This window comes from Typopeltis vanoorti, chromosome 4, assembly GCF_054136105.1.
Source record: "Typopeltis vanoorti isolate ZY-2024b chromosome 4, IOZ_Tvanoo_1.0, whole genome shotgun sequence".
Classification (NCBI taxonomy): domain Eukaryota; kingdom Metazoa; phylum Arthropoda; class Arachnida; order Uropygi; family Thelyphonidae; genus Typopeltis; species Typopeltis vanoorti.
The window spans coordinates 10,058,844-10,084,479 of record NC_143552.1 but is presented as its reverse complement, the minus strand read 5'-3'; the positions used below and the strand labels follow the sequence as shown (position 1 = coordinate 10,084,479).

At 35.9% G+C, this 25,636-nt stretch overlaps 1 protein-coding gene across 1 annotated transcript in view; it reads right to left on the bottom strand.

The window, feature by feature from the left end:
- l(1)G0004 (RNA-binding protein pno1) overlaps positions 1 to 25,636 on the bottom strand; it is a 148,385-nt gene that overhangs the window by 103,906 nt on the left and 18,843 nt on the right. Inside the window, exon 2 of the mRNA XM_090390999.1 lies at positions 11,972 to 12,105. Coding sequence (XP_090247125.1) covers positions 11,972 to 12,091 — 120 coding nt within the window. The 5' untranslated portion in view covers positions 12,092 to 12,105. The remainder of the gene's footprint in view (positions 1 to 11,971; positions 12,106 to 25,636) is intronic.

The following is a 25,636-nucleotide window of genomic DNA, read 5'->3' as shown; positions in this document are numbered from 1 at the left end:
AATTACTCTAACTTTTACTCAGGAGTTGCATTCATGATCAACAAAATATCAAAGAACAACATAATAGAATTTGACAGTATATCTGATCGAATAGCAAGTATTGTTGTTCAAATCTCAAAAAAGATACACTCTTAAGATCATCCAACTCTATACACCAATAATAAGTCATACTGATGAAGAAATCGAAGTCTTCTGTCATGAAGTATCCTAACTTTACAATAAAGGAAAACATCATTTCAGAATTGTAATGGGAGATTTTAATGCTAAAATTGGTATATAACAATCAGATGAAAGCTCAATGGGAAATTTTGGATATGGCATAAGAGATGATAGAGGAGCAAGTTTAAGAGATTTTGCAGAAAAAGAAAACCTGTATATAATGAATTCTTTTTTCATGAAAAAAACACATAGAAAGTGGATATGGAAAAGTTCAAATGGCAAAACTAGTGAAATTGACTTTATCCTCAGCAATAAGAAAAACATCTTTCAAGACTGCTCTGCTATAAACATCTTCAACATTGGAAGTGACCATAATATGGTACATAGTAAGATTCGAATAAACTGCCAAAACAAAAGAAAAACGTTTTGAAGATCAAAGCAAACCATAGATGTACACAAACTCAACATTAAAAAAAAGATATATTCCAACATGAACTAAACAATAGATTTCAAAATCTTATTAGTGATGACAATGCTGATACATCAGAAAGTAATGACATTATTACCCAAAACCTTTAACAATGTTCACTTGAAATAGCTGGCACCAGAAACAAGAAAAATTTCTGAAGAAACAAAGAGAAACGAAACAATCAAACAACCTACAGAATAAAACTATCAGAAAACGTATCACAGAAGAATTAAGAATTGTAAATTCATACAACAAATAATTGAAAACAACTGTAGTCTCAAAAAAGCCAAACAGCAATAAACAGATGATTGCAGTCAAACTACAAGATGGGACCATAACTAGAGATAGGTTTCTTTTTTTCTTTTTTTTAAAATAATGAAACCTGTGGTGCGATCATAATTATAAGGAACACACACATATTAACCACATTGAAAATTATTTAATTGTAAATATTTCATCCTAAGTATCTTAGGACATCATCAGTACAGTAGTTTAAAACAATAATAGGAATAACAATACAGTTAGGGCACATGATTGCAATAGAATCTCATTAAACGTGCGTAATGTGTTACAGAAGTAAAAAAAATAATAATTATTATTATTATTATTATTTAACACAATTTTGTATGACAATTTCCCATACTTTAGGAATAGTAAGAACGTCGTTGTGGCTTCAGAACTTTCTTTGTATAAACGTTCATGTTTATATAAAGATCTATGTAAAAGTTTAGACTTTTCCCAATGAATCCTATGGTTTGGATTTTCAATTCTGTGTTGAGAGAGGCCATATTTTTGTGGTTAAAAAAAGATGAATGTGGTATTGATTTTCTGAGATGCGTTTCTGAAGAGACCTACCTGTCTGTCCAAAGTAAGACAATTTGCATGAGCATGGAATCTCATAAATGCCAGGCAACATCAAAGGTGAGAGTTTGTCCTTAGGAAGGTAACAAGTTGTAAATTTGGTTGATAGGTTTGTAAGTAGTGACAAAATTGTATTTCTTCATAATTTTAGAAAGACGTTCGGAGATGCCTTTGACGTATGGGAATCCTATGGACTTCTTCCTGTCAGGTTTGATGTGTGGATAAGTGACTGATGATTTTTTGAGTTGTTTTAGGATTATATCCATTTAGGATGGCTGTATTTTTGATAACTTCTAATTCCTGGTTTAAAGATTCTTCAGAGGAGCATTCTCCAGGTGCCCATAAAATCTATCAAAAAGCAAGTCATTCCTTACTACTCAATCAGTTACAAGTTTCTAAGCATGAATTAGCAACAAACAATTTAAATATTACAGAACTAGAAACAGACTTGTCAAATACGTTAAATCAAGAATTGCAACAATTAATTACAACTATCTCAAAGAATTCGGGAAAAAAAGCTTTTGATAAAAGCAGTAGTGCTCTACATAATTAATACCTCATCATCAAATTCCTGCCATGTACCCTCAAGGGGTGTACAGGATATGATAGTACTACATGAAAAATTTACATCATTACTAACTTCCTATCTACAATTTTCCTCCAAATCAGTCTGTTACTTATCAAGATTCCAACATTACCAGATCTTATATTTCTATGGTTTAAGGCACTTTGTACCCTATCAATCCACCTATATCTTGTTCTTCCTCTGGGTCGTTTTTCCTGCTAACCTGGCAGAGAACACTTGTTTTGTTAATCTTTCCTCGCCCATTCTGTTTAAGTGACCATACCACCTGAGATTAGCTCTGCTAACGCATTCCTGGATGCTGACAATGTCAAATTCTTTCCTAATATTCTCGTTTTTAATATGATATCGCCATTGATGCCATCTGTTCATGCCTCTAATCTTCCTCAGGACTCTCATATCTCCAGTCTCTAGTCTTTGGTAAAGTGTTTTACTTCTGACCCAGCTCTCAGATCCATAAATTAAAACTGGTTTGAACAGTGTCTTGTATACAGCTAATTTAGTGTTCCGACTAATTTCTCTCTTATTCTATATGATTGACAATAGAGACAATTGACTCTATTGTCTATTTCCATATTTAATTTACCATCTTCACTAAAAATCGTGCCTAACTAGCTGAAATGTTTTACTTGTTCCACAAGTTCTCCATTCACAACACACTGGATATTTTCAATGATTCTGCCAATTTCCATTGTCTTTGTCTTTTTATTGCTGACCTTCATACCATATCTATTACAACAGTTATTCAATTTAGTCAGAGAATCTTGCAGACTGGTAGCAGATTTATTTAGAAGTATAATATCATCTGCATAAAGCAAAGAGCTGACATTAACATCTCCAATTTTGATATCACGTTTAATACCACTTTCTTACATAATGTGATCCATATAATGAATAACAGAGGGGATAATGTACATCCTTATATCACACCAGATTTAACATTAAACCATCTTCCTGTACTTCAATTCTAACTACTGACTTACAAGTCAAATAAAGACTAAGTACTGCTTGATATAATGCCCCATTGACACCATATAACTGTAGCGTATTGAATAGCTTCTCTCTTGGCACCTTGTCATATGCCTTTTCCAAATTGACAAAACTTAAATACAGATCTTTGTTATATTCCCATGATTTCTCCACTATTTGTTGTAAAGTGAAGATCTGATCCTGACAGCCTCTATTTGACCTGAATCCCGCTTGTTCTTCACCAAGCTTTTCTTCCACAATTCTCCTCAACCATTTCTCAAGTATACTTACATATATCTTACCAGGAACACTCAGTAGGAATATACCTCTGTAATTCTCACATTCAGGTTTATTTCCCTTTTTATATATGGGTACTATGAGAGCTCTACTCCAATCGTGTGGAATTCGTCCCTCTGACCAGGCATTCTGAACTATGCAGTGCAGCCACTGTAAGACTTTTATACCATCATACTTCGGCATTTCTGGTCGAATATCATCTACTCCTGCTGCCTTTTCACATTGCAAGCCAATGATGCCTTTTTCTACTTCAAGAATGGATATGTATTACTGACTGCATTCTTGGTCAGTGTTTTTTTTATCACTGTGCTGTCATCACTGCTTGTTTCATTTTGCAAATTTTCAAAGTAACTACTCCATACTTCAAGGATATCTTCTTCTCCCGTTTTCATGTCACCTTTATCATCTCTAACTCCTTTTACAGCACTCTTTCCTCCATGCCTAAGCTTCTTCAACAACCTCCAGAATATTTTGCCACCTTCTTGATATTTATTTTCTATGTTCTTGCCAAAGTCCTCCCATGACCTTTGTTTAGCTAGTTTTACACACTGTTTAGCTTTCTTACATTTGTCTCTGTATTCTCTAAGAGCACAAGCTGACTTATTTGCCAGGAACTTTTGATATGCTTTCTTCTTTTCCTTCACTACCTCTTTAACTTCCTGTGTTCACCATGGAGTTCTAATTTTTCTATCCTTGCATACATCCTTGCACCACATGCCTCTCTGGCAGAATCAATCAATGTTTTCTTCAGAGTTTGCCAATGAATCTCCAAGGTTTGATTCCTGTTCTCAAACTCTTTCATTTTTTCTTCAATAATCTTTGTGTATTTTAGCCTACAGTTCACATCTGAGAGAGCTGCTCAACTTTTATTCGCTTTAAAACTTTCTTACATGTTATTCTTTTCAATATGAAATTCAATTTTATCCTGCTCAAGACTAAATAGTGATCACTTCCAATTTCAAATCCTCTGTACACTCTGGTGTCCTGCACCAGGGAGAAAACATCACTATCAACAATAACATAGTCAATGAGACTTTTCTTATTCCTAGCCTCTTCTCTCCATGTGAATTTGTGCACATTTTTATGTTGGAACATGGTGTTAGTAATAACCAGTCTATGTCCTGAGCAGAAATCCAACAGATATTTGCCATTATTATTAGCTTTGCTCTTTTCTCCAAATTTTCACAAAATATTTTTGTATGTCTCACGATCATTTCCTACTCTGCTATTTAGATCCCCAACAAGGACCAACTTTTCATTTTTCATTGTGTCAGTTGCTTTTTCTAAAGCCTCAAAAAATTCCTCCACTTCTACCTTAGTAGAACCTTCTGTGGGACCATAGGCACAAATAAGTCTCATTGTCCAGTTCCCCATTCTCATATTTGCCCACATTACTCTACTTGAGACTTCCTGCCATTCAAGAAGATTAGCCTCGTATTTAGTGTTGAATACTATGGCTACTCCTTTTCCTTGATTGTTATTGCCTGAATATAACATTTTGTATTTATTGCTCAGAAAGATATCATCAGTTTTTGTCTATTTTGTTTCAGTCACCCCTATTATGTCGATCTGGTACTTATCTAATTCCTCAGCTAGCTCCATTTCTTTGTCATTCAGGCTTCTTATGTTGATAGTACCGATCTTTAACTCTGGTGATGTTGAGCTGGGGTTTATTTTCAGATTTGTTCCAGTAGCTGACTTTTCGCTGTTCGCCCTGGTTCCCTGGAGAAAACAACGGGGGCCTTGTTTAACCGGGCGACGCCCCAGCCGGCATGAAATTTTGTCATGTTGTACCATCATTCTATATTTTGGTTTAACCAATAAGAATACAATTTGGTCGGCTAAATCCCAAATTGCCAGCCCATCTTCGTCCGTTCAGTATCCAAGTAGATACCCAACAGGGTGCACCACGAGAAGGTGAGGATTGGACATTAGGTCAGAAGCCCTGGTCGGTTCTCCGCATTCCTTTAAAGGCTATGTGGAGGTCTCCTCTCAGTTATACAGTTTTGACCCTTAAGCACCCCTCTTCCTTTTAATGTTTCCAGAGTATTTCAACTTTCTTCTGTAAGTATCCTTAAGGAGTCTTAAAGTTCTACTGATTGTTTCTAGCACCCATCCATTTGTCTTTCAGTATATGATATCATCAACAGCCTTCTTTAACATCTCAAAAGCAGCTATCCTTTTACTATCAAACTTCTTTCGATTCCAAGTCTCACATCTATAAATTGCTGTTGGCAAATCAGGTGCATCCAGATTCCACCTTTGTTCCCGTGGAGAAAGATCCGTCCTTCCAGATTTTAGACAAGTCTCTGACTGTTTTAGCCATTCCTAATCTTCCGACATCTTCTGAACAGCAATTCTTGACATTAATAATAGATCCCAGGTACTCACTTACTGAATTACTCAATTATTTCTCCATTAAGGTACACTTTTTTCTCAAGAGTTTCCCTGTTTGTATTTCCTTTAAGAACCATAATCGTTGTCTTGCTAGGATTGAGTTGAAGTCCTCTGTTATTACTGATCTTGTTAACTTTGTCAAGAATTTTTCCTAGTTCTTCCTTGTCATTACAAAGGAGTACTGTATCATCAGCATACCACATGGTGAGTACTGGTGTGGAATCACCAAACATCTGAGTAACCATACGGCATCTGTTAATGTCCAATGAACAGATGGATGGATGGGCACCCAGCATTGAATTGCATCTATTTTTTTATCCAATGAATGTTGACTTATGTGTTCTTTGCACACACACACACAAAATTGTTTCTACACACACATATATACAGTCAGACCTCAACTCTCGACCATCTCATTAACATAGTCACCAAATATCACCTCATCTTTCAAAACCATGCACCAGTAATGGCTAGTCATATTAGTTTAACAGATGAATGATGGTCAAATTTAAGCACATAGTGGGTACCGAGAGAAGAAACTGTCACCAAAGAAACAAAATGGAGGGATGATCAGGACAGAAAGGACTGGAAAGTTAAGGGAGAAGAGTATATTCACCTATGGATAGAAAGAGGCTAAAGAAAATTATGCACAATGTTCCGAGATTAGGGAACATTGTACATCTTTAGCAGCCTTAAGCCATGATTTCAAAATCTCCAGAGATTTAGTGATTTCTTGAAATCCAGATAACACAGATGAATTTTTAATAGAATATATACAGTGGTGAGCTATGGAAATTTTAACAAAGGGCTCACATCGAGAAAAAAAAAAAAAAACGTATATTAATACAGCTTCTGTACAAATGCCATTCAAAAAGTATGAAGGCTATAATTTTTAAACCAATATTTCACAATCTAAAAGTGAAATATTTGCACACAATAGAAAAACATTTTTTACTATCAAAACATAATACGAATAAACTCTTTTATAATCGCACATATGAAATAGTCTGCATTTTTTATAAACAAATAAATTTCTTTTGTTTGCGATAAAGTTTTCATGACAAACAATCTATAAAGAATAAATAAATATTATCTAAACATAATAATATTGAAGTACATTATATTTCTCTTTGTTTTTATACTTCAAGTGATAATCAACAGTACCAATCAAGGGGCATTATTTTATAGTACTATTTATTTATATGCAATTACCAAAAATGAATTCTTATTTGTAAAATGGTAGTAACAGTAACTATATTTTATTTAATAAAATCACTTTGTTAGGTAATCGTATCAGTTTGTCGCTTAATATATTTCAAAAAATTATGTTTCTCTTTTCTTTCTTTTTTTTTTTTTTTGAAAAAATAAAAAAAAGTAAACAAGAAGAACAAGGGGCTCAGGCGAGACCCTTATACCTCACCACTGAATATATATATATATATATATATATATATGTTGAAAGTTTATTTTTCACTTGGTTAGAGTATAATAAAATTATTATACTCTAATATAAGGTAAGGTGTTGTATCACCTTACCCCAGTCCTGAAGATACTTTCAGGTGCAAACTTTGTTTGCTCACACTTGGATAAAGGATTAAACTAATTTTATTATATATATATATATATATATATATATATATATGTTCATATTTTTTTGACTGACTGAAACAGAGAAAACAGACAAGTTAATTTAATGAGGCACACAACATGTTTCTTCAAAAATGACTTCTTTGGGTGTGCGAACACTTAAAGCAAATGAAAAAAACAAACAAACATAAAAACACTGTACCATTAGAATAACAGACTTGTAAACAGAAGTTAAGTTTGAATTGTCATTATAGTCAATTGTGCAAGTGGTTCTGTAGTTCTATTGTGCTGTAGTTCTATTGTGCAAACGTGAGCGTATGAGTTCAAGCATACGCCAGTATCTAATGGCGGAACTATGCAAGTCAGGTAGACTATAACTGAGGTTGCTGTTGCTGTGAGAAGAGTCTAAGATAATTACTTTGGATTCGACTATGCGATGTTCCACTTCATCATGACAAACATAAATGTTTAATGTTGCATTCCAATCTATTTCGTGTTCACTAAGAATGAGACTTAGACTCTTCTCACATCAACAGCAACCTCAGTTATAGTCTACCTGACTCGCATGGTTCTGCCATTAGATACTGGCGTACGAGTGAACTCACATGCTTGCATATGAACAAGAATAGAACCATAGCACGGACTATAATGACAATTCAAACTTAACTTCAGTTTACAAGTCTGTTATTATAATGGTACAGTGTTTTTATGGTTTTTTTTCATTTGCTTTAAGTGTTCCCACACCTGAAGAAGTCATTTTTGACAAAACATGTTGTGTGCCTCATTAAATTGTCTGTTTTCTCAGTTTCAGTCAGTCAAAAAAACATGAACATAGCTGCTCACCGAGTAAATATAACTGATGATCACCATCATCATATATATATACATATATATATATATTGGTATATATTTTAATATCTGATCCACACACAAAAAGGTCGCTAGACCTATACCACATTAGTGTTGTGTGTGGGCAAGAAGAATAAAAGAAAGGAGGTGTCTGATCACATTTTGCTTGAACAGCTGAAGGATGTAATCTTTGGGGATGGTAGAGTGGGGGGAAACTGTTCCAAAGGAACAAAGTAGATGGAATAAAAGAGGAGGCAGTGAAGTTGGTTCGGTGAGTTTCGCGATGGACTGTAAAAGGGTGTTGATCAGCAGTTGCTCTTGTTTTAATGATTTTAGACGAGAGTGGAGGAATAATAGTGGCCAATTCAGCAGAGTACTGTCCATGAAAGTATTTGTAGAGAGGCACAAGGCAGAAACCAAACGTCTGTGAGAGAGGGATCATTAATTAGCTGGACTGCCAATTAATGATCCCTCTCTGGGATCATTAATTGGCAGAATTCAAGTCTTAGAGGACAGAATTCAACAGTCTTGGAGGATTTTGGTGCTCTACCCCAAATATGGGAGCAATATTCTATGGCTGGGTGGATTTCAGCTTTGTATAGTCAGCAGTTGTAAGGATGTGAAGTAGTGTCTTGTGCGAGAAAGTATACCAAGTTTTTTGGTAGATGCAGAAGCTATAGTAGAAATGTGGATGTGGCAGGAAAGATTGGAGGTGCAGGTCAGTCCAAGAGAGAAATATGATCATGTTTGGATATCTCAGTATTTTACATTATTACAGAAAGTAGATATTACAGAAAGTAAGGGAGTGGAATGTGAGCTCTTTCTTGCTAGAGATCAGGCAGGCTTGAGGTTTGGTGGCACTGAAGTGTACAGGTTGCCCCACTGGGATACAGCTAGGATCTGAGTTCAGGTTGCTAGTCATGGTAGATGTTGAGGATTCTAATACTTGGGCACTACGAGTTTTGTCAAATGAAGAGAAGGAATGGAGTGTACTGTCATTGGCGAAGCTATGGATAGGATTGGAAGTCTGAAAGAGCAAGTCATTTATATACAAGAGGAAGAGATTGGGTGAAAAAACAAAAGCTGCATTGGTGGGGAAATTTGAGGACAATAAACTGTCCACCATGACATGTAGTGAGCAACCAGTGAGAAAGTTGAAGATCCAGTTGCAAAGTGACAAAGGCAGATCAAAGGATGGCAGTTTAGTAGGCCCCAGTGCCAAACCCGATTAAATGCCTTTGAAATGTCTAGAGCAACCACGTGAGTGACTCCAAATTTCTCCATGGCTTAAGTCCAATGATGGGTGGAAGCAAGATCAGGCCATAAATCACGAGTGGCAGAATCCATGCTGCTGGTAACTGATTAGTTGGTATGACTATAGGTGGTTCAAGAGTTAGTTGTTGACGACCTTCTGCATAATTTTAGAGAACAGAAGTGAGAGCAATTGGATGGTAGTTCATTGGCTGACTTTTATCACCTTTCTTTGGGATGGGTTATAAATGAATGTATGCTGGATATGGACATGTTTCCATGTAGTCGGGTAGATGATAGTTGAATAGGATAGACTGAACAGCCGATACAGGATGGGTGTTAGTTCTAGGGCACAATTTTTTACCACAATATGTAGGATACCATCAGGACCAGATGCCTTTATTTTTGTTCAGGTTATTGAGGATTCTTCAGATTTCTTTTTTTTTTAAAAAGGCTATGGACTACGTGAAGGGACTACTTGGTAGTGTGGACTACTCTACACTACACTATCAAGCTATTCTTGGTAGTGTGGAGGAAACTTTGTCCAGGTCATCAATGCATGAATTTGAAGAGAAGAGTGATGCCAGTAAGTTGGCGCTGTCTTTAGGTGATGTAACTACAGTACTATCTGGATGTGAGTGGTGGAAACCTGTGTGGGCAGAAGTCGCAGCCAATGGCCTTGGCAAGGGACCAGAAGGAATGACTGCCATTTGGGCAGGAGGTGAGTTTTCATATATATGTACATCAGGTTCATAATCAAAAGGCCACATTACACCAAACTATATTTATTAGATATTTCTATATTTATTACATATAAAACTTCATATATTTTTTTTTAAAGTGCCTTCTTTGTTTAGTGTTGTGGACTTGTAGAGACAAAACTAAGTCCTTTCTATGGTTTTTCTGCCAAGTCATCAAAATTCCAAACAGTAAAGATTTTCCCTTGCCTTTAGTCCACTAAAAATAAACTTTTTTTTTTTTTTGGAAATAAGTCATCTCTTATGTTGAATTTTTTCTTGACAATTATTCATAACACTATTACACTTTTTTATAAAATCTTTATCAAGTAGCTTTATTTTTATCCTCCTACATGTTTCACCAATCTGTTTCTATTGGCATCCTCAGGGAATACAAATCAGTAAGCACAAAATGAAGGTTACAGACTAGGTTATAACCGATGGTTCTAAATCATACAAAAAATTTTTTATAAAGATTTTATAAAAAAGTGTAATAGTCTTAAGTCATCTCTTATTTCTCCACCCCATCAGATTATCAAAATTCCAAAACACAAAACTTTTTCTTGTGCTTCATTCATTATTTTATTGTGGAAATTTTGTACAAAACATATGATTTGATCCCTAGCTTAATCCCAAAGATTATCTGGTTATCTTTGTTTCTTTAGAAAAATTTACCACAAATACCCCACAATATCTGCAGTATTTACACAACCTGTTTGCCTAAAAGACAAAAAAAGCACAACAAAAACAATATCACCATGACTCACGGAGTCTTTTTTTTTTTTTTCCAATAGTGGAAAACAACTTTAAAGAGTTGAAAAAAAAACACCATACAGCGATTTCCTGCAAGGTCATCTTCTTCCTAGCGTTATATCCCGCTTGGTGCGGGATCCACTGAAATCCTATTGCAGGAGGGACGGGTCCACTTCTCCTATGGGGATCCATTCCATCTTGGGAGAGTGTATATATATATATATATATAGAGAGAGAGAGAGAGAGAGAGAAAGAGTTGTATGAATGACTGTATGAAGGTGAAAGACAATCACAAAAACATCCATGCCCACAGCAGGATTCGAACCTACAGCCTTTTGGCTGGAGAGCAGATACGCAAACTGCTTGCCCAACCAGGCTGGCAGATTTCTTGCAGAGTAAATGTATATAACGTGAGATGCTTACAATCAATAATATGAATCAAAATTACTCAATCCTATATATATTATGATTTAAAACAAAATCACATGAAAGTAAAAATGATATATATCAGGAAAAATAGTTTCTAGAATCAACAAGTAGAAATTACTATAGAAATGGTATATCATCATGGTTCAACACTTTTCTGACACATTATTGTAGTTTACCTTACACTGATACTTTCAAATGAGCCCACCTGACTTACTTTACAGTAGTAAAATACAACCACTATTAGTAGTAAATTACACACAAAATACAACCTTTCCATACTCTGACATAAAACCTGAAAATCGATCATTTTGATTTAAATGTTTCAAATTTCATCAATCCAAACAGTGAACCCATCACAACTTCCAAATTAATACTTATTTATTCCGAAAAAGTGACCAAATCCAAAAATCAAGATGGAGAGTCAGATTATGCAACCTGGTGTATTATATAGTTAAGATAAGCAATACAGTTTCATTATTCATAGCAATCTGCATACATTTTAAAATGCACAGTTTATTACACAGTTAAAATAAATTTACTTAATAAATACTTGATTCAAGTGAAATGGAGATTACTTAGAATTTATTTCATATAGGATAGGAATTAACATGTCATTTATCAGTACCTTACCAACAAATCTTTTTTTAATGGAGGAAAATGTGGAAGGTCCTCATTTTCTTTCATGTGTACTGCATGAGCATGCTTTCTTTTCCTTGTAGTTGTTTTTGCATCCACAAACTCAGCAGCCATTTTTTTAAAAAAATCTACAAATGAAGTATATAAATTAGCATAAAATATGAAAAGTAATGATACTGCAGTGTTTTAAATATTTTTTGATAGTTTTAGTTAGTCCCATATATTTGGATTAAGTGCTCACAGAGAAATTAAAGCAAATATAAGAGGCTATTTATGTAAGAAGAAATGTTGTTTTCTAAACAATTCTTAATTTTATAAATTTAAAAAGCAAGTGCATAGAATTTTATCCCCCTTTTTTCTTTGTCAGAGGTTGTGAGAGGCTAGAGACATTAGCCCAAAACACCCACATTATCAAAGCAAGAAAACATAATCAATTCATTTCTTCACTCCTTTATGCTCTTAGTCTGAAGTTTCAAACAAATTAACAAAAAAGCAAGACATTTGTGTTAATAATTAACATACTTGCTCATTAGCTGTGTGTTTTTACATTATGAGAAAATATCAAGAACTGTGAGGGAGCTTGCTCCACCTTTGCAACGAGTTGCCGTGGTGTGGCACTACCAAGTGGTCATTATGCTTGGATACGCTGACAGTTCGTCGGCATGAAACGTTCAGATCGTAGTTTTCGATCTTAGTTTCGCTTACTGGCTGAAAAACAATAAGGGATTTTTATCCCCTTAACTGATACTTGCTCATTCCCATACTAAACTTTGCTCACTTAACTCCCAAAAGTCAACACATCCTTCCTAGCTCTTTCTCCCCTAATCCCATAAGAAATGCTCGCCTGGTTGCGTAAGCATACCAGGTTTCCAACCACAAGATTTGTGGTTGTCTTACCTTGCATGCTGCTTTAACCTTTGATATGGTGCAGTATGACCTTTGCTGTCCTTGCACCATTAAAACAATAAATCATCATCATCATCCCATAAGAAACAAGCACACATTGACAAAGGAAATTCTCAATCATACCAAACTGCCCCTCTTTCTCCTCTTTGCTCGTGTCTGCAGTCCATAAATTCTCAAATCTGTCTTTATAATCTGTATTTTACAATCCTAATATTATCTTTAACACTCTCCTTTGCACACACTCTTCATTGTATCACTATGGAAATCAGATGACCAGACTTAAGCATAGTAGCCCAAGAGGTAACATCTAGGTTTTGTAAAGAGGCAAAACTTTAAAATCTAATCCAATATTATCCAATTTATAGGATTCTTCCACTGTGTATTCTGTCAAAAGCCTTAGCTAAAAGTCCAAAAATATCATGGTGTATTCATCATTATTCTTGTCTAATGAAAATGTCACATTATTATAAAATGTGAGAATGTTGCATTGCTCAAACATTACCTTCCCTTAATAAACCCATGCTGATGATTGTAAAATATGAATTCTTTGTCAACCCATTTCTGTATACCAACTTTTCCAAAATCTTCACACCACTCCAAAAAGATACTGATAGGTCAATAGTTAGATACATTAGTCTTAGCAGCACCACCTTGGGCATGGGATTATCAATCATTTTTTGATAATATTGGTAATCATTCTTTGATTGATAATAACTGAGTGTGATTTTTTCCTGTTCTGACACTCAGATTATATAGTCTGATCAAAGAAACAGCCAGTTCAGCTGAACACGCTTTTAGCATCCTTCCTGATATCCCATCAATCTCTATTGCCAAATTCTCATTCAGTTTGTGCAACAGCTGTACTATCTCTTCATCCAGCAAAGTGGTAGCAGTGAGTTCAATGTTGCATACACCAGGTTGATAGCATTCATCAAAATAGGCACTCAATTAGCTGAACAATATCTTCTACATCTTTTCTACAAAAACTTTCTACATCTTCTATATCTATCACCTTCACACTATCTGCTTTCAGTAGTTATTCTTTCACATTTCATCTCATCATATTTATTCCTTATAATGCAATCTAGATAATTAAACTTTGTTACCTGTTCTATTATTTTATCTTCTATGACTATTTTTTATCTAATATGATCACCTTTAAATGCCATGAATTCTGTTTCATTTTGTAAAATCCTTAAATTGTATTGTTGGCTTACTAAATCATTAAGTGATTTTTAAACATCATCTTCACTGTAGTTAAAGATAAACTACATCCCTACCTTACACCACAATTCAATCTCCTCTGTTAATTTATTAACAAATTGTAACTATTTTTGCATCAGTAATATACACTGTAGATAGTGTGCTCATTAAGTAATGAGATTGATTGTTCACAGGACAGCCATTTGAATAAAAATAACACTCATGTTTACAGCTTTGACCACTACAGTTGTAATTGCAGGTGCAACATTTGAGTTGAGTGGCACAGAAGCTTTTGTGTGGTAACCTTCTGAAATAACGTGTGAGTGGAGCATGTCAATAGTTATTCTTTCACATTTCAGAAGTTGTGTCATGAAGCAAAGAGCTGTGATAAAATTTTATTATAAATTAGGAAAAACTTCTACAGTAGTGTACCAAGACCTAAAAAGAAGTTTATAGCAATTTAAACAAAATAGGGGTTCCATTAGTTTCAACGGTTAACGAGAGGGGGGGGGAGTCCCTGGATGATGAACCACGCTGCGGATGGCCAGTTTCTACACGGACAAATGAAAATGTGAAAATTAGGGAAATTGTTGTCCATGACAGGCAAATAACCATTAGGCTACTTGCTGTACAGCTTGGTGTTGGTAAGGAAATGGCAAGATTAATCTTAAGAAAGAGATTGGTTTGACACACAAATAGAGAGAGAGAGTACTTGAAACTAAACACCAGAGCATGGAATGGCATAGAACGTTTCCTCTACAGCAAAAGAAAATCAGGTTGCAAAAATCATGTCAAGACAATGGTTATTATTATTATTTTGTTGTTGGTGCTGGAATTTCTTCCTGAGGGACCACAGTGAACAGCCAGTATTATTTAGGAGTAATGCAACATCTGTATGCCTACATGCGATATTTCAGGAAAGAACTATTCCACAACAATTGATTTTCTGCTACACAACACACTCATGCACTGCCTGTGAAGCAGTTTCTGGCTTTGAACACCCCCCCCCCCTATTTGCCAGATTTGGCTCCTACAAACTTTTTCCTCTTCCCAAAGATGAAGTGTGCCTTGAAAGGGGAGCGCTTCAGACATTGAGGACATCCAATGTGGTGTGACCCAGATGCTGAAGGAGGATCTCATTCAGGACTTCCACCATGCTTTCAAACATCTATACGACAGATGTTGTGTGGAGTTGGAGGGAGATTATTTTAAATCTGTGTATCTGACAATTCAAAACAAAGTATTGAAAATATTTCAAAATCAAAATATTTAGAATACTTAATTGTAATAGATATGCTTGTTGTTTTTCCTCACTTTTTTCAACAATATGTTTTAAAACAGATATTTCTATATGATCATCCTTGTCTAAAACTGTTTTGTTCTTCTGAGAATAGCTTGTTTACAATATTTCCAAGTCTTTTATTCAAAATTTTACTGTATATGTTGTAACCTGCATTTAGTAAGCCTATTCCTCTATAATTTTCACAGTAATCTCTATCTCCTTAGCTACAGATAAAAATCCTTAGCTTTTTGACATTTCTGATGGAACTTTATACAATTCCTCCAACAGTTATTTATTAACATTAAAAATCTCTGATGTAAATATTCCTCACCATACTTCCAAAGTTCCAGCTGATTTTCTATTATTCTGATACCTTGATTGCTTCTTTTACTTCCCTTTCTAACAATTTAATTTAATCCTCTTTCTAACAGTTCAGATTTCTCAGTGCACATTTGAGTGTTGTGAAGTTTTAGAGTCTTCTTTTCTGACTTTTTTTTATTTCTATTTCTCTTTCTTTTCCATGTGTATCGCTGCTGATCCTCACTCTCTTGTGTATGAGAATATATTCACATCTATTTATTCCTAAATGTTTTAAAGTTGCTAGCAATGAGCTAACCGAGCCTAGGTTTTTTCACAATCTTATGAAAATCAAAGAAATTGGTATATTATATTCTTTAGTATTTCTGTTATTTAAGGCTCATACATAATCTAAAGTTGACAATGATATTCTAAAACTTACCTATTCTCTTGGTTGTTGGAAATTGAATATAATCTTTATTAGTATCTATAATTTTTGTAAAAAGCCTATAAAGGAGTGGGAGCAGAGTAATAATTCTAATCCTCATATAAAAGTATGATTTTTTCCAATAATTGTTAGGAGCTCTTCCTTCTTTCAAAAAATTTTCTTCATTAGCATAAATACTTGTAGGAAGATAAACTTGCACTACACTTAAGGTATATTTTTATTTGGTATTATTATGATTTGAAAGATTCTTTCTAACTTTTCTTTTCATATTTTACCGTTAATCAAAATGCAACACCAAGTTTGCTTTTATGTTGTTTACCAGTTGTTATTAATAGGTGTCCTTTTCTTAGATCTTGGATTGCATTTCCTTTCATCTAAGTCCATTTATTCCAATTATATGAGGGGAAGTATGGAAAGTTCTGATAAACACCTAGAACAAAAATGAATTTTTTGTCTTCTTATATATAAAGAAAATGAACAAATTATTACAATTTGATGAAACATGGAGGTTAAAAGGTTTTAAGATATGTTCTTTCTTGTGGTTATATCAGTTGCTTTAATATCCTTCTTGTTCTATGTGTTTATCAGAACTTTCCAGAACCATCTTGTATCTTATTTAATATCTTTGAGCTCTTCATCCAAGTTTACTAATATGTCTCCAATGAGAGCATCCACATTATAAGATGATACGTATACAGTTCTTGCTAATAACTTCTTATTTAATGTCTAATCTAATGAACATATAATGTATTTATAACAAAAAGTTAAAATTTTATTTGGAATTTCCTGTATCAGGAAATTCCAAATAAAGCAACTTTAAATCAAGTTATCCCAAAAGCTGATGTCCAATACAGTTAATGCCACTACCATTATGGGAAGTTAAAGTAAGCTAATATTAGGTGGGGGAGGGGGAGAGAAAGATAAAATATACAGTAATCGTCTTTGTTTAAGTCATACATGGAGAGCTTTATCTAACTCCTCAAATCAAATACACAGATAATACACAATATACTGTATTGACTTAAATATAACTCGACCTTGCTTATATCTTGCATCCTTGATTTTACTTTACAAAAAAAGAAATGAAAATGTTTTGCATATAGCTGGCACACACAAAAAAGTTTAAACCTTTAATAAATTGAGGAAGGAATAGATGATTGTTTTTATGGCAGTTTCAGATATTTTGGGATTCAGTTGAAAAGAATCAGCATTTCAACTCAACAATTGTCGTCGGTTTGCCTTTGTCACTGATTCGTGCAATCTTATGTTAATACCACACCAATCATATGCATAGAAATGGAAGTAACCAGTAGAGGAAATGTGGGAGTGAGGGCATTGAATTCTACTTGATCTTGGATTGCATGGGGGGGGGTTAAGATTAAGAGACCATCATTAGAACTGTCATGCAACTGGATTTTGAGAGATTTGGACTTGATTTCACCAGAAATAATTTACCGTATTTTTTGATAGATAACGCGCACCCCAACATTTTCATCACTCCTTTTGCTATATAGATAATGCGCATGCGCCAACTAGCGGTAGAGTTAGGAAGTACAGACAGAGGAATTCTTTAAAAGCATGTGCGTTGCTAGTGTTACAATTGCTACTGTTCAATAAATAATAATACTTCTACCTTAGTTTTGTTATTGCATTTGATTTACCTTTCATACCTTTCAAATGTATACCACGCATGTTCATTTTTAACGAATTTAGACTTTTTTGTATAGATAACGTGAGCGTTATCTATCGAAAAATATGGTACTTGCAGAAGCATTGTCACTAAAAGATTCAAATATATCGTGTGATGAAGGTGAGCCGCCAATCACGTAAATAACATTGATAATTAAAATTTAAATGCATTCATTTTATAAATAATGTGAGCAATTATAAATTATAATGAATACTGAGGATTTAATTATAAACAACAATTTATTTTTTTCTTGCAAAACTTTAGTTTCCAAAAACTCCTGCATATATCTCACACCACAATTTTTTAACTTTAATTTTTGGGGAAAAAGTGTGAGTTATATTCAAGTAAATACGGTAGCCTTTCCTAGTCAAGTCAACCTTCTCCAGGTCTCTCTGCCAAAGGGGCTCTGGCATCAGCAAGCATTCCTATAGAAAGATGCCTAATCTTTCTATAGGAATAGATGACCTTCATTGCTAAGTGAAATATCACCGTGATTACTAGGAGACTAAAGTTGCTATTGTCATGTTTGGTTCTTAAAGAAGGTATTCTGATTTTAATCCCCACCCATTTTCAATGCAGTGTGTGAATGATACCCTCAGGGGCATGCCAAACATTGGAGGGATCCTGTACTTACTCCATCTTTGAGGATACAGCAATAGAGCAGTTTTGAAGGCTAGCACCAGATACAGTATGAGACTGAACCAGATGGTAATGCATTTAGGAAGCTTCCTGATCAGCTGATGAATAATCTTGCTACCATCTATGCTGCCAGGTTGTGCGTAGATGAAGACTGGATGCTCTGTATGGGCAACGTGCCTAAGGATATCTCCTCTCACTGTGTTCTCCTACTCTTTTTTTTCTTCACCTTTGTAATACTAGTATGAGAGCAAACCTAAATAAATATAGTTACTGCAGTTAAATTAAACAACAAAGCTCCATCAAAAATTCATCGCTGCAAAAAATAAATAAATAAAAACTCAAAAAATCTCACAAAATAAAATTTCTTCCACATTTACTTCATCTTGGCTTTCCGTATTAGGCAATTGTTTGCCTGTAACATTCTTAAGGATTTTAAATCATCTGCCCATCTCCTACTGGGTTTTCCTCTTCATCGGTCCTTTTGGTTTATATTTCGGCAATATTTGGCCATCTGTCCTCATTCATTCTTTCCATGGTTTTGAGTTCTTTCTATAGTTTATGATGTCTTTTGTTATGTCAATTATGGATAACTGTTTTCTTATTTCTTATCTTGTCTATTCTTTTATAGCCTGTGAACGGTCTTAGGAACTTCATTTCTGCAGCTTCCATTTGTCTTTTATCTTCCACATTCATTTCAACATCAATGGTGATACAACCTATGAACTGTACAAACTAAAACTTCTTTGAATGCTTCAACCACTAGGGTACTACTACTGCTTTTGTGCAATCCAATATTTCTTGCCAAGATGTCCAATCTTGAATCTCCCCTTTTTCTTGGCTATCATGGCTTAAGATTTTCCTCCTCCTGCTGTTTCTCCCAAATTCCAAAGTCATCAAGGAAGATGGTGACTTTAATGTATATATCTAACTGACTCCCTTTTCAAATTCCAGTGATCAAGCTGGAAGAGAAGCAAAGGTTTTGCTGCAAGTAATGATTAAAGTAACTCATTCATCTATTCATCTCCTGACCAGAATCCCTCACAATACTCTCCACTCACCCAATACTCTGGATCTTTCCTTAACCAGTTCTCCTTCCAGATATGCTGCTCCTCATGGTAATTCAATTTACAATCTCATCCAAGTTTCAGCTCTTTGCAGAAAGTCCTCCTTTCAGCCATTCATCCTCATGTAGTTTGGCACCTACAAATGCCAAGTGGGAAGATTGCAGACTTTTACTCATCCTTTCCATGATCACATTGCAGTTTCCACTCATCAGATAAAGACACTTGTTCTAATCTTGTTACAAAAATTATCCACATTGAAATGGAGATTTTTTCCACAGTCTTCCCACCTACTATCCAAGCCATGGTTTTCCAAAGTGTCCCAGAGCAGTCTAAGAAAAGAATTATTATAAGTGACTCAAGAATGACTCCAGCTGCATTCACAGCTAACACTGAAGTCCACAATACTGGCAAACATTATTAAAAGGGCTAAGTCTAACTTTCATAGGGATAAATTTAGAAAACTTACCACCTGTGACAACAGTCATGCATTCTACTTGCTGAGAATATCTTTTGTCCATCTGTGCTTCCACTTCTCTCTCAAATGGTAGCACGGAAACATTACCAAAAGATAAGGCTGACTTCCTGGCATCATTCTTCTCCTCCAACTCATGTGATGAAGACAAGTAACCTTCTTTGTCTGGAATAGTGCCAATCCCCCCCCCCAAAAAAAGGGGGAGATAAGTATCTAGCATCCAATTATTGACCTATTGCACTCATCTGTGTTGTCCAAAGTAATGGAGAAGATCATCAATAATCAACTTCGACAAGTGGAGAAATCTCGACTAATCATTGACCATCGACATGGATTTTTCCAATCAAGACATACAGAGATCCCCTGTCCTACATCACTTATCTCTAGACACATGCCACTGAAAGATCAGGGGGAAGCTTGTGTTGTGATATTTCGAAGACATGATAAAGGATTTAGCATCAAGAGCTTCTTAACAAACTGCCAACTTATGGGCCTGTCCTCCCTTTGTAACTGGTTTGCCAATTTACTCTTAGGTCATTCATTATTATTATTATTACGGGCAACTTCAGGGAGTCATTAGACTCATCGAGGGAGGCCCCAAATCATATTCATCACAACTATTCGACATTCATACAGTATCTATCATACCTCACCTTAAACTCATTCACTGTCACAGCATCCACCACAGAATCTGGGAGTGCATTCCACTCATTCACCACTCTAAAAGTAAAAAATCCAGCTCTAACACCCTTACTAACCACACTTTTGCCCAGTTTCCATGGATGTCCCCTAGTCCTCCCACAACCAGCCCTGTTCTCAAAAATATCTTCTGAATTAATTTTATAGAAACCCTTCAGTAATTTAAATGTCTCAATCATATCTCCCCTCCTCCACCTATCAACCAATTTTTGCAACCCACAAATCCTCAACCTGTTCTCATAAGGTTCATTCCACAGACCTGCTATCATCTTGGTCACTCGCCTCTGGATCTTCTCCACCTCCTCCCCATCAAGAAGAAACCTAGGTGACCAAATCTGGGCACGAGATGGGGTCTTATCAAGGCTTGATACAGAGGAACAATAACCTGTTTGTCTCTGCTTGTCAACGTATTCTTCAGCAACCAAGTGATTTGATGAGCTGATTTGGCCACTTTTGTAATGTGCCCCCTAAACTCCAACTCCTCATCCACCAACACTCCTAAATCTCGTGCCTTATCAATTTCCTGGAGTAAAGTTCCACCAATGTAGTAAACTGCTGCTAATCTTTTCACCCCAAAATGTATAACCTTACATTTTGCCACATTAAATTGACATCCATTCTCCTTAGCCCAGACCTCCAATCTATCCAAATCATCTTACAAAATTCTGACATCATCTGCATTCACTACTGCTCTACCCAACTTTGCATCATCCGCAAACAAATGAACTGTTCCTCTCAGATCATTTCCTATATCATTAATGAACAAATTAAACAGCAGTGGTCCAAGAACAGATCCTTGTGGCACACCACTAGTCAGAGGCCGTCTTGTGGACTCTACTCCTGAATAAACCACTCTCTGGTATCTCTCCGCCAACCACCGTCCTATCCATCTCACCAACCCTATATCCATCCCCATATGCTGCAATTTACTGATTAGAATTCCATTTGGTATCCTGTCAAAGGCCTTAGCAAGGTCCAGTAGAATCACTGTAAACCCATTACCCTTATCCAGTTCAGCCGTCACTGTGTTATAATACGTGAGCAAGTTACTGAGGCATGACCTACCCTTCACAAAACCATGCTGTCCCCGATACAGTATCCCATTTTCTTCTATCCAATCTTGTATTTTCCTCTTGACTATTTTCTCCAAGACCTTGATAATGATTCCTGTTATGCTGATTGGCCGGTAATTTTCAACAGCAGCCTTGGAACCACCTTTATGCAGCGGAACTATTTTCCTCTCTTTCCAACCCCTTGGGACTGACCCAGAACCGAGACTCAAATTAAACAAAATGGTCAAGAGCACTGACAATTCTTTAGCTGCTGAAGTACGTGAAGCGGGCTAAAATCACGTACGTATTCATTATGTGTAATGGTGGAAGGTTTCTCCTTTAGTCTAACAGATAAACTTAGGTGTTGACGGTTATTCATGACTTATTTTTAACGGTATTAACAACACCAAACAATTTTATCAAAAGATTTTTATTAGCTGCTTATATTTAGCTGAATTTTAAATCAGCATTTAAAAGACCTAAAGTCCTATTTTGGCACTCTCTAATGTTGTAAAAAAAAAAATTACAAGTATATGAGAGATGCTCCAAATTTTTGGCAAATTAATGCGACCATATCTGTTCAGGTTAGGAGAATTCTTCAAAACCATGGCTGACTCAAAAAATAATCTTTCAGATCTGTAATGACTTCTAAATAGCACATCTGTTTTCTTCATCTAATCCTGGGTGAAGGGGTGTCCAAAGTGTGGTCTGCCAGTCCTGACTTGCCATAGTAATAGTAGTGAATGAATTTTTTATGTTCTTCCAGACGGATGTTAACTAATCTTCCTGTTTGCCCATAGTAAGTCAAGTCACAGGTAACTTCATACTCTCCAGGGTGTGCTAGAGGGCGAAGTTTATCCTTAGGCGAACAGATCAGCATTGCTAGTTTCAAACATGAGGTTTGAAAGTGGTTCAAAGGCCAGGTTTCATCAGTACTTTGGCTATCTTTTCTGATGCATCTCCGAAATAATAGAAATGGTAATGCTGTGTTCCTGTGTATTAGGTGGAGGTAGGGAGGAAGGGGTAATGTAGCATTTTAGTAATGGAAAAAGATAGTGATGCATCTGAAAGATAGGTGACTAATGTGTCAAGAAATAGTAAACAGTTATTGGATTCTTTTTCTACTGTGGATTTTCAGGTGTTGGCTGTTTAGATAGGTGACAAGTGCATCTACCGTCTTGTCCGTGCAACCAAATGGCAAACACGTCTACATAGCATAACACACTAGTGGCTTGTATGTAGCTGTGGTAGGTACTTTGTTTTCAGTGTTCTATGTAAAAGTTTGCTAAAGTGGGGAAAGGGGGGGGGGAGAACCCATAGCAATACCATTAATCTGTTTGTAGATTTTTCCTCCCATGTAAAGTAACCTGCATACATAGTAAATTTAAATAATTCAAAGATATCAAGGGGAAATTTAGACTTGATCAAATCCAGAGTGTCCATACGAGGGTTGTCTGAAAAGTTCTCAGCCTAACAATGAAAAAACGAACTTATAATTTCAAAATTATTTTTATTTTTCAACATAATCTCTCTTTTATTATTATTACGGGTATCTCCATGGAGTCAGTAGACTCATCGCGGGAGACCCAAACTAGCAAAACAATATCTGTCATATCTCTTCTTGAATTCATTTACAGACGAAGAGCTCACAACTAAGTCAGGCAATGAATTCCACTCATTCACCACCCTCCAGGCAAAAAACCTTGTTCTGACACCTTTGTTAACCACACTCTTCTTCAATTTCCAGAGATGACCTCTTGTTCTTCCATCACTATCACACAGCTGAAACATTTCCCCTGCATCAATCCTATAAAAACCTCATATCCCCTCTTCTTCGCCTATCAACCAATCTCTGCAATCCACAAGCTCTCAATCTATCAATGTAGGGAGCATTTTTTATATCACTCACCAACTTGGTCACTCTTCTCTGAACCCTCTCCACAGCCTCCTCATCTCCAAGGAATCCAGGTGACCAGACCTGAGCACAGTAATCCAAATGTGGAAGTATCAATGCTTTATAAAGGGGAATAATAACCTCTTTATCTCTGGATGTCAGTATGTTCCTCAACAACCAAGTAATCCTATGTGCAATCTTGGACACCTTAGCAATGTGTCCTCTGAACTTCATCTCCCTATCTACCAATACTCCTAAGTCCCTAGCCTCATCAATCTCTTGGAGTACCTTTCCATCGATGTAGTACACGGCTGGTAATCTTTTAATCCCAAAATGCATGACTTTACACTTTTCCACATTGAACTGACATCCATTTTCTTTTGCCCATTTTACCAGCTTATTTAAATCCTCCTGCAAACTTTCAACATCAGCTTGATTTTTTATTGCACTACACAACTTTGCATCATCAGCAAACAACTGAATATCTCCCTTTAAGCCGTTTCCTATATCATTTATATACAAATTAAACAACATTGGCCCAAGCACAGAGCCCTGAGGCACACCACTGGTCACCTGCCTCATTCTGGACTCGGCTCCTCCATACACCACCTTGTGGTATGTCTCCCTGAGCCATTCTCCTATCCATATCACCAATTTAATATCCATTCCCATCTGCTCCAATTTGCGTAACAGTGTTCTATGGGGTATCCTGTCAAAAGCCTTAGCAAAATCCATCAGTACCACTGTGTAGCCAGTTCCTTTGTCCAACTCAGATGTTATTCTATTATGAATAGTTAATAGATTGCTAAGACAGGATCTACCTTTAACAAAACCATGTTGGCCTCTATAGAGTATCATATCCTGATCCACCCATTCTTGAATTTTGTCTTTAACCAACTTTTCCAATACTTTTACCACTACTCCTGAGATGGTGATTGGGCTGTAATTCAATACCGCAGTTTTAGAGCCACCCTTATGCAAAGGAACCACTTTGCCTAACTTCCACTCCCTAGGGACCATACCAGAGTTCAAACTTAAATTAAATATCCAGGTAAGAGGGGTTGACAATTCATTTGCACATTCACGCAACACCCGAGCTGATATTCCATCTAAGCCTACCGCAGTGTTTGCATTTAAGTTTTGCAATATATTTAATACCTCTGATTCTTTAGCTTCAATTCTCACATTAGGTATTGCTATAGGTATAGAGATATCCTCACTTGGGTGATAGACTTTTGAAAAGTGATCACTCAGTAACTCGACTATTACATCTGATTTTGTCACCTCAATACCATCAGCACCCACTAAGGTTATCCTTCCGAAGTCATTCTTCCTCTTACTTGCCACATAGCGGAAGAACTCTTTGGAATTTCCCTTGATCTCTTTGGCTAAGGTCTTCTCATAATCTGATTTAGCTTTTCTTACTATGCTGGTAACCTTCCTAGCTTGAGCCTTGTACTGCTCATGGGTGTCCTGATCGCCTTTCTCCTTGTAAATTCTCCATAACATTTTCTTTTTTTGCAGTTCAAGCTTGATAGTTCATCCATCTAATGCCTGCCTTGTTTGACCTCCTGACCATGGGGACACAATCTGATATTGCTTTCCTCAGATACCCGCTGATTTTATCCCAAGCACTGCTAACATCTTTCCCTTGCAATATGTTCTGCCATGGGATGGCTGCAAGCTCACTCCAAAGCTTGTTATAATTGCCTAACCTGTAGTTCCGTACATACCCCTTCTTAATAGAAAAATCCACAGATTTTGCAACCTCCCAAGTCAATACCACATGATTGCTTTCACCAACTGGAGGTAACGAGGACACCTTACTTATGCATATAACCTCTGAACCAATAACCAGGTCCAACACTCTTACACCACGTGTCCCTTCAGTTACGTGCTGTTTCAAGTAATTATCTCGTAGAAGATGTAGGAACTCCATTTCCTTTTTGCTACGTGATATTTCCTCCTTCCAATTGATATCACCATAATTAAAATCCCCCATAATAATCACTA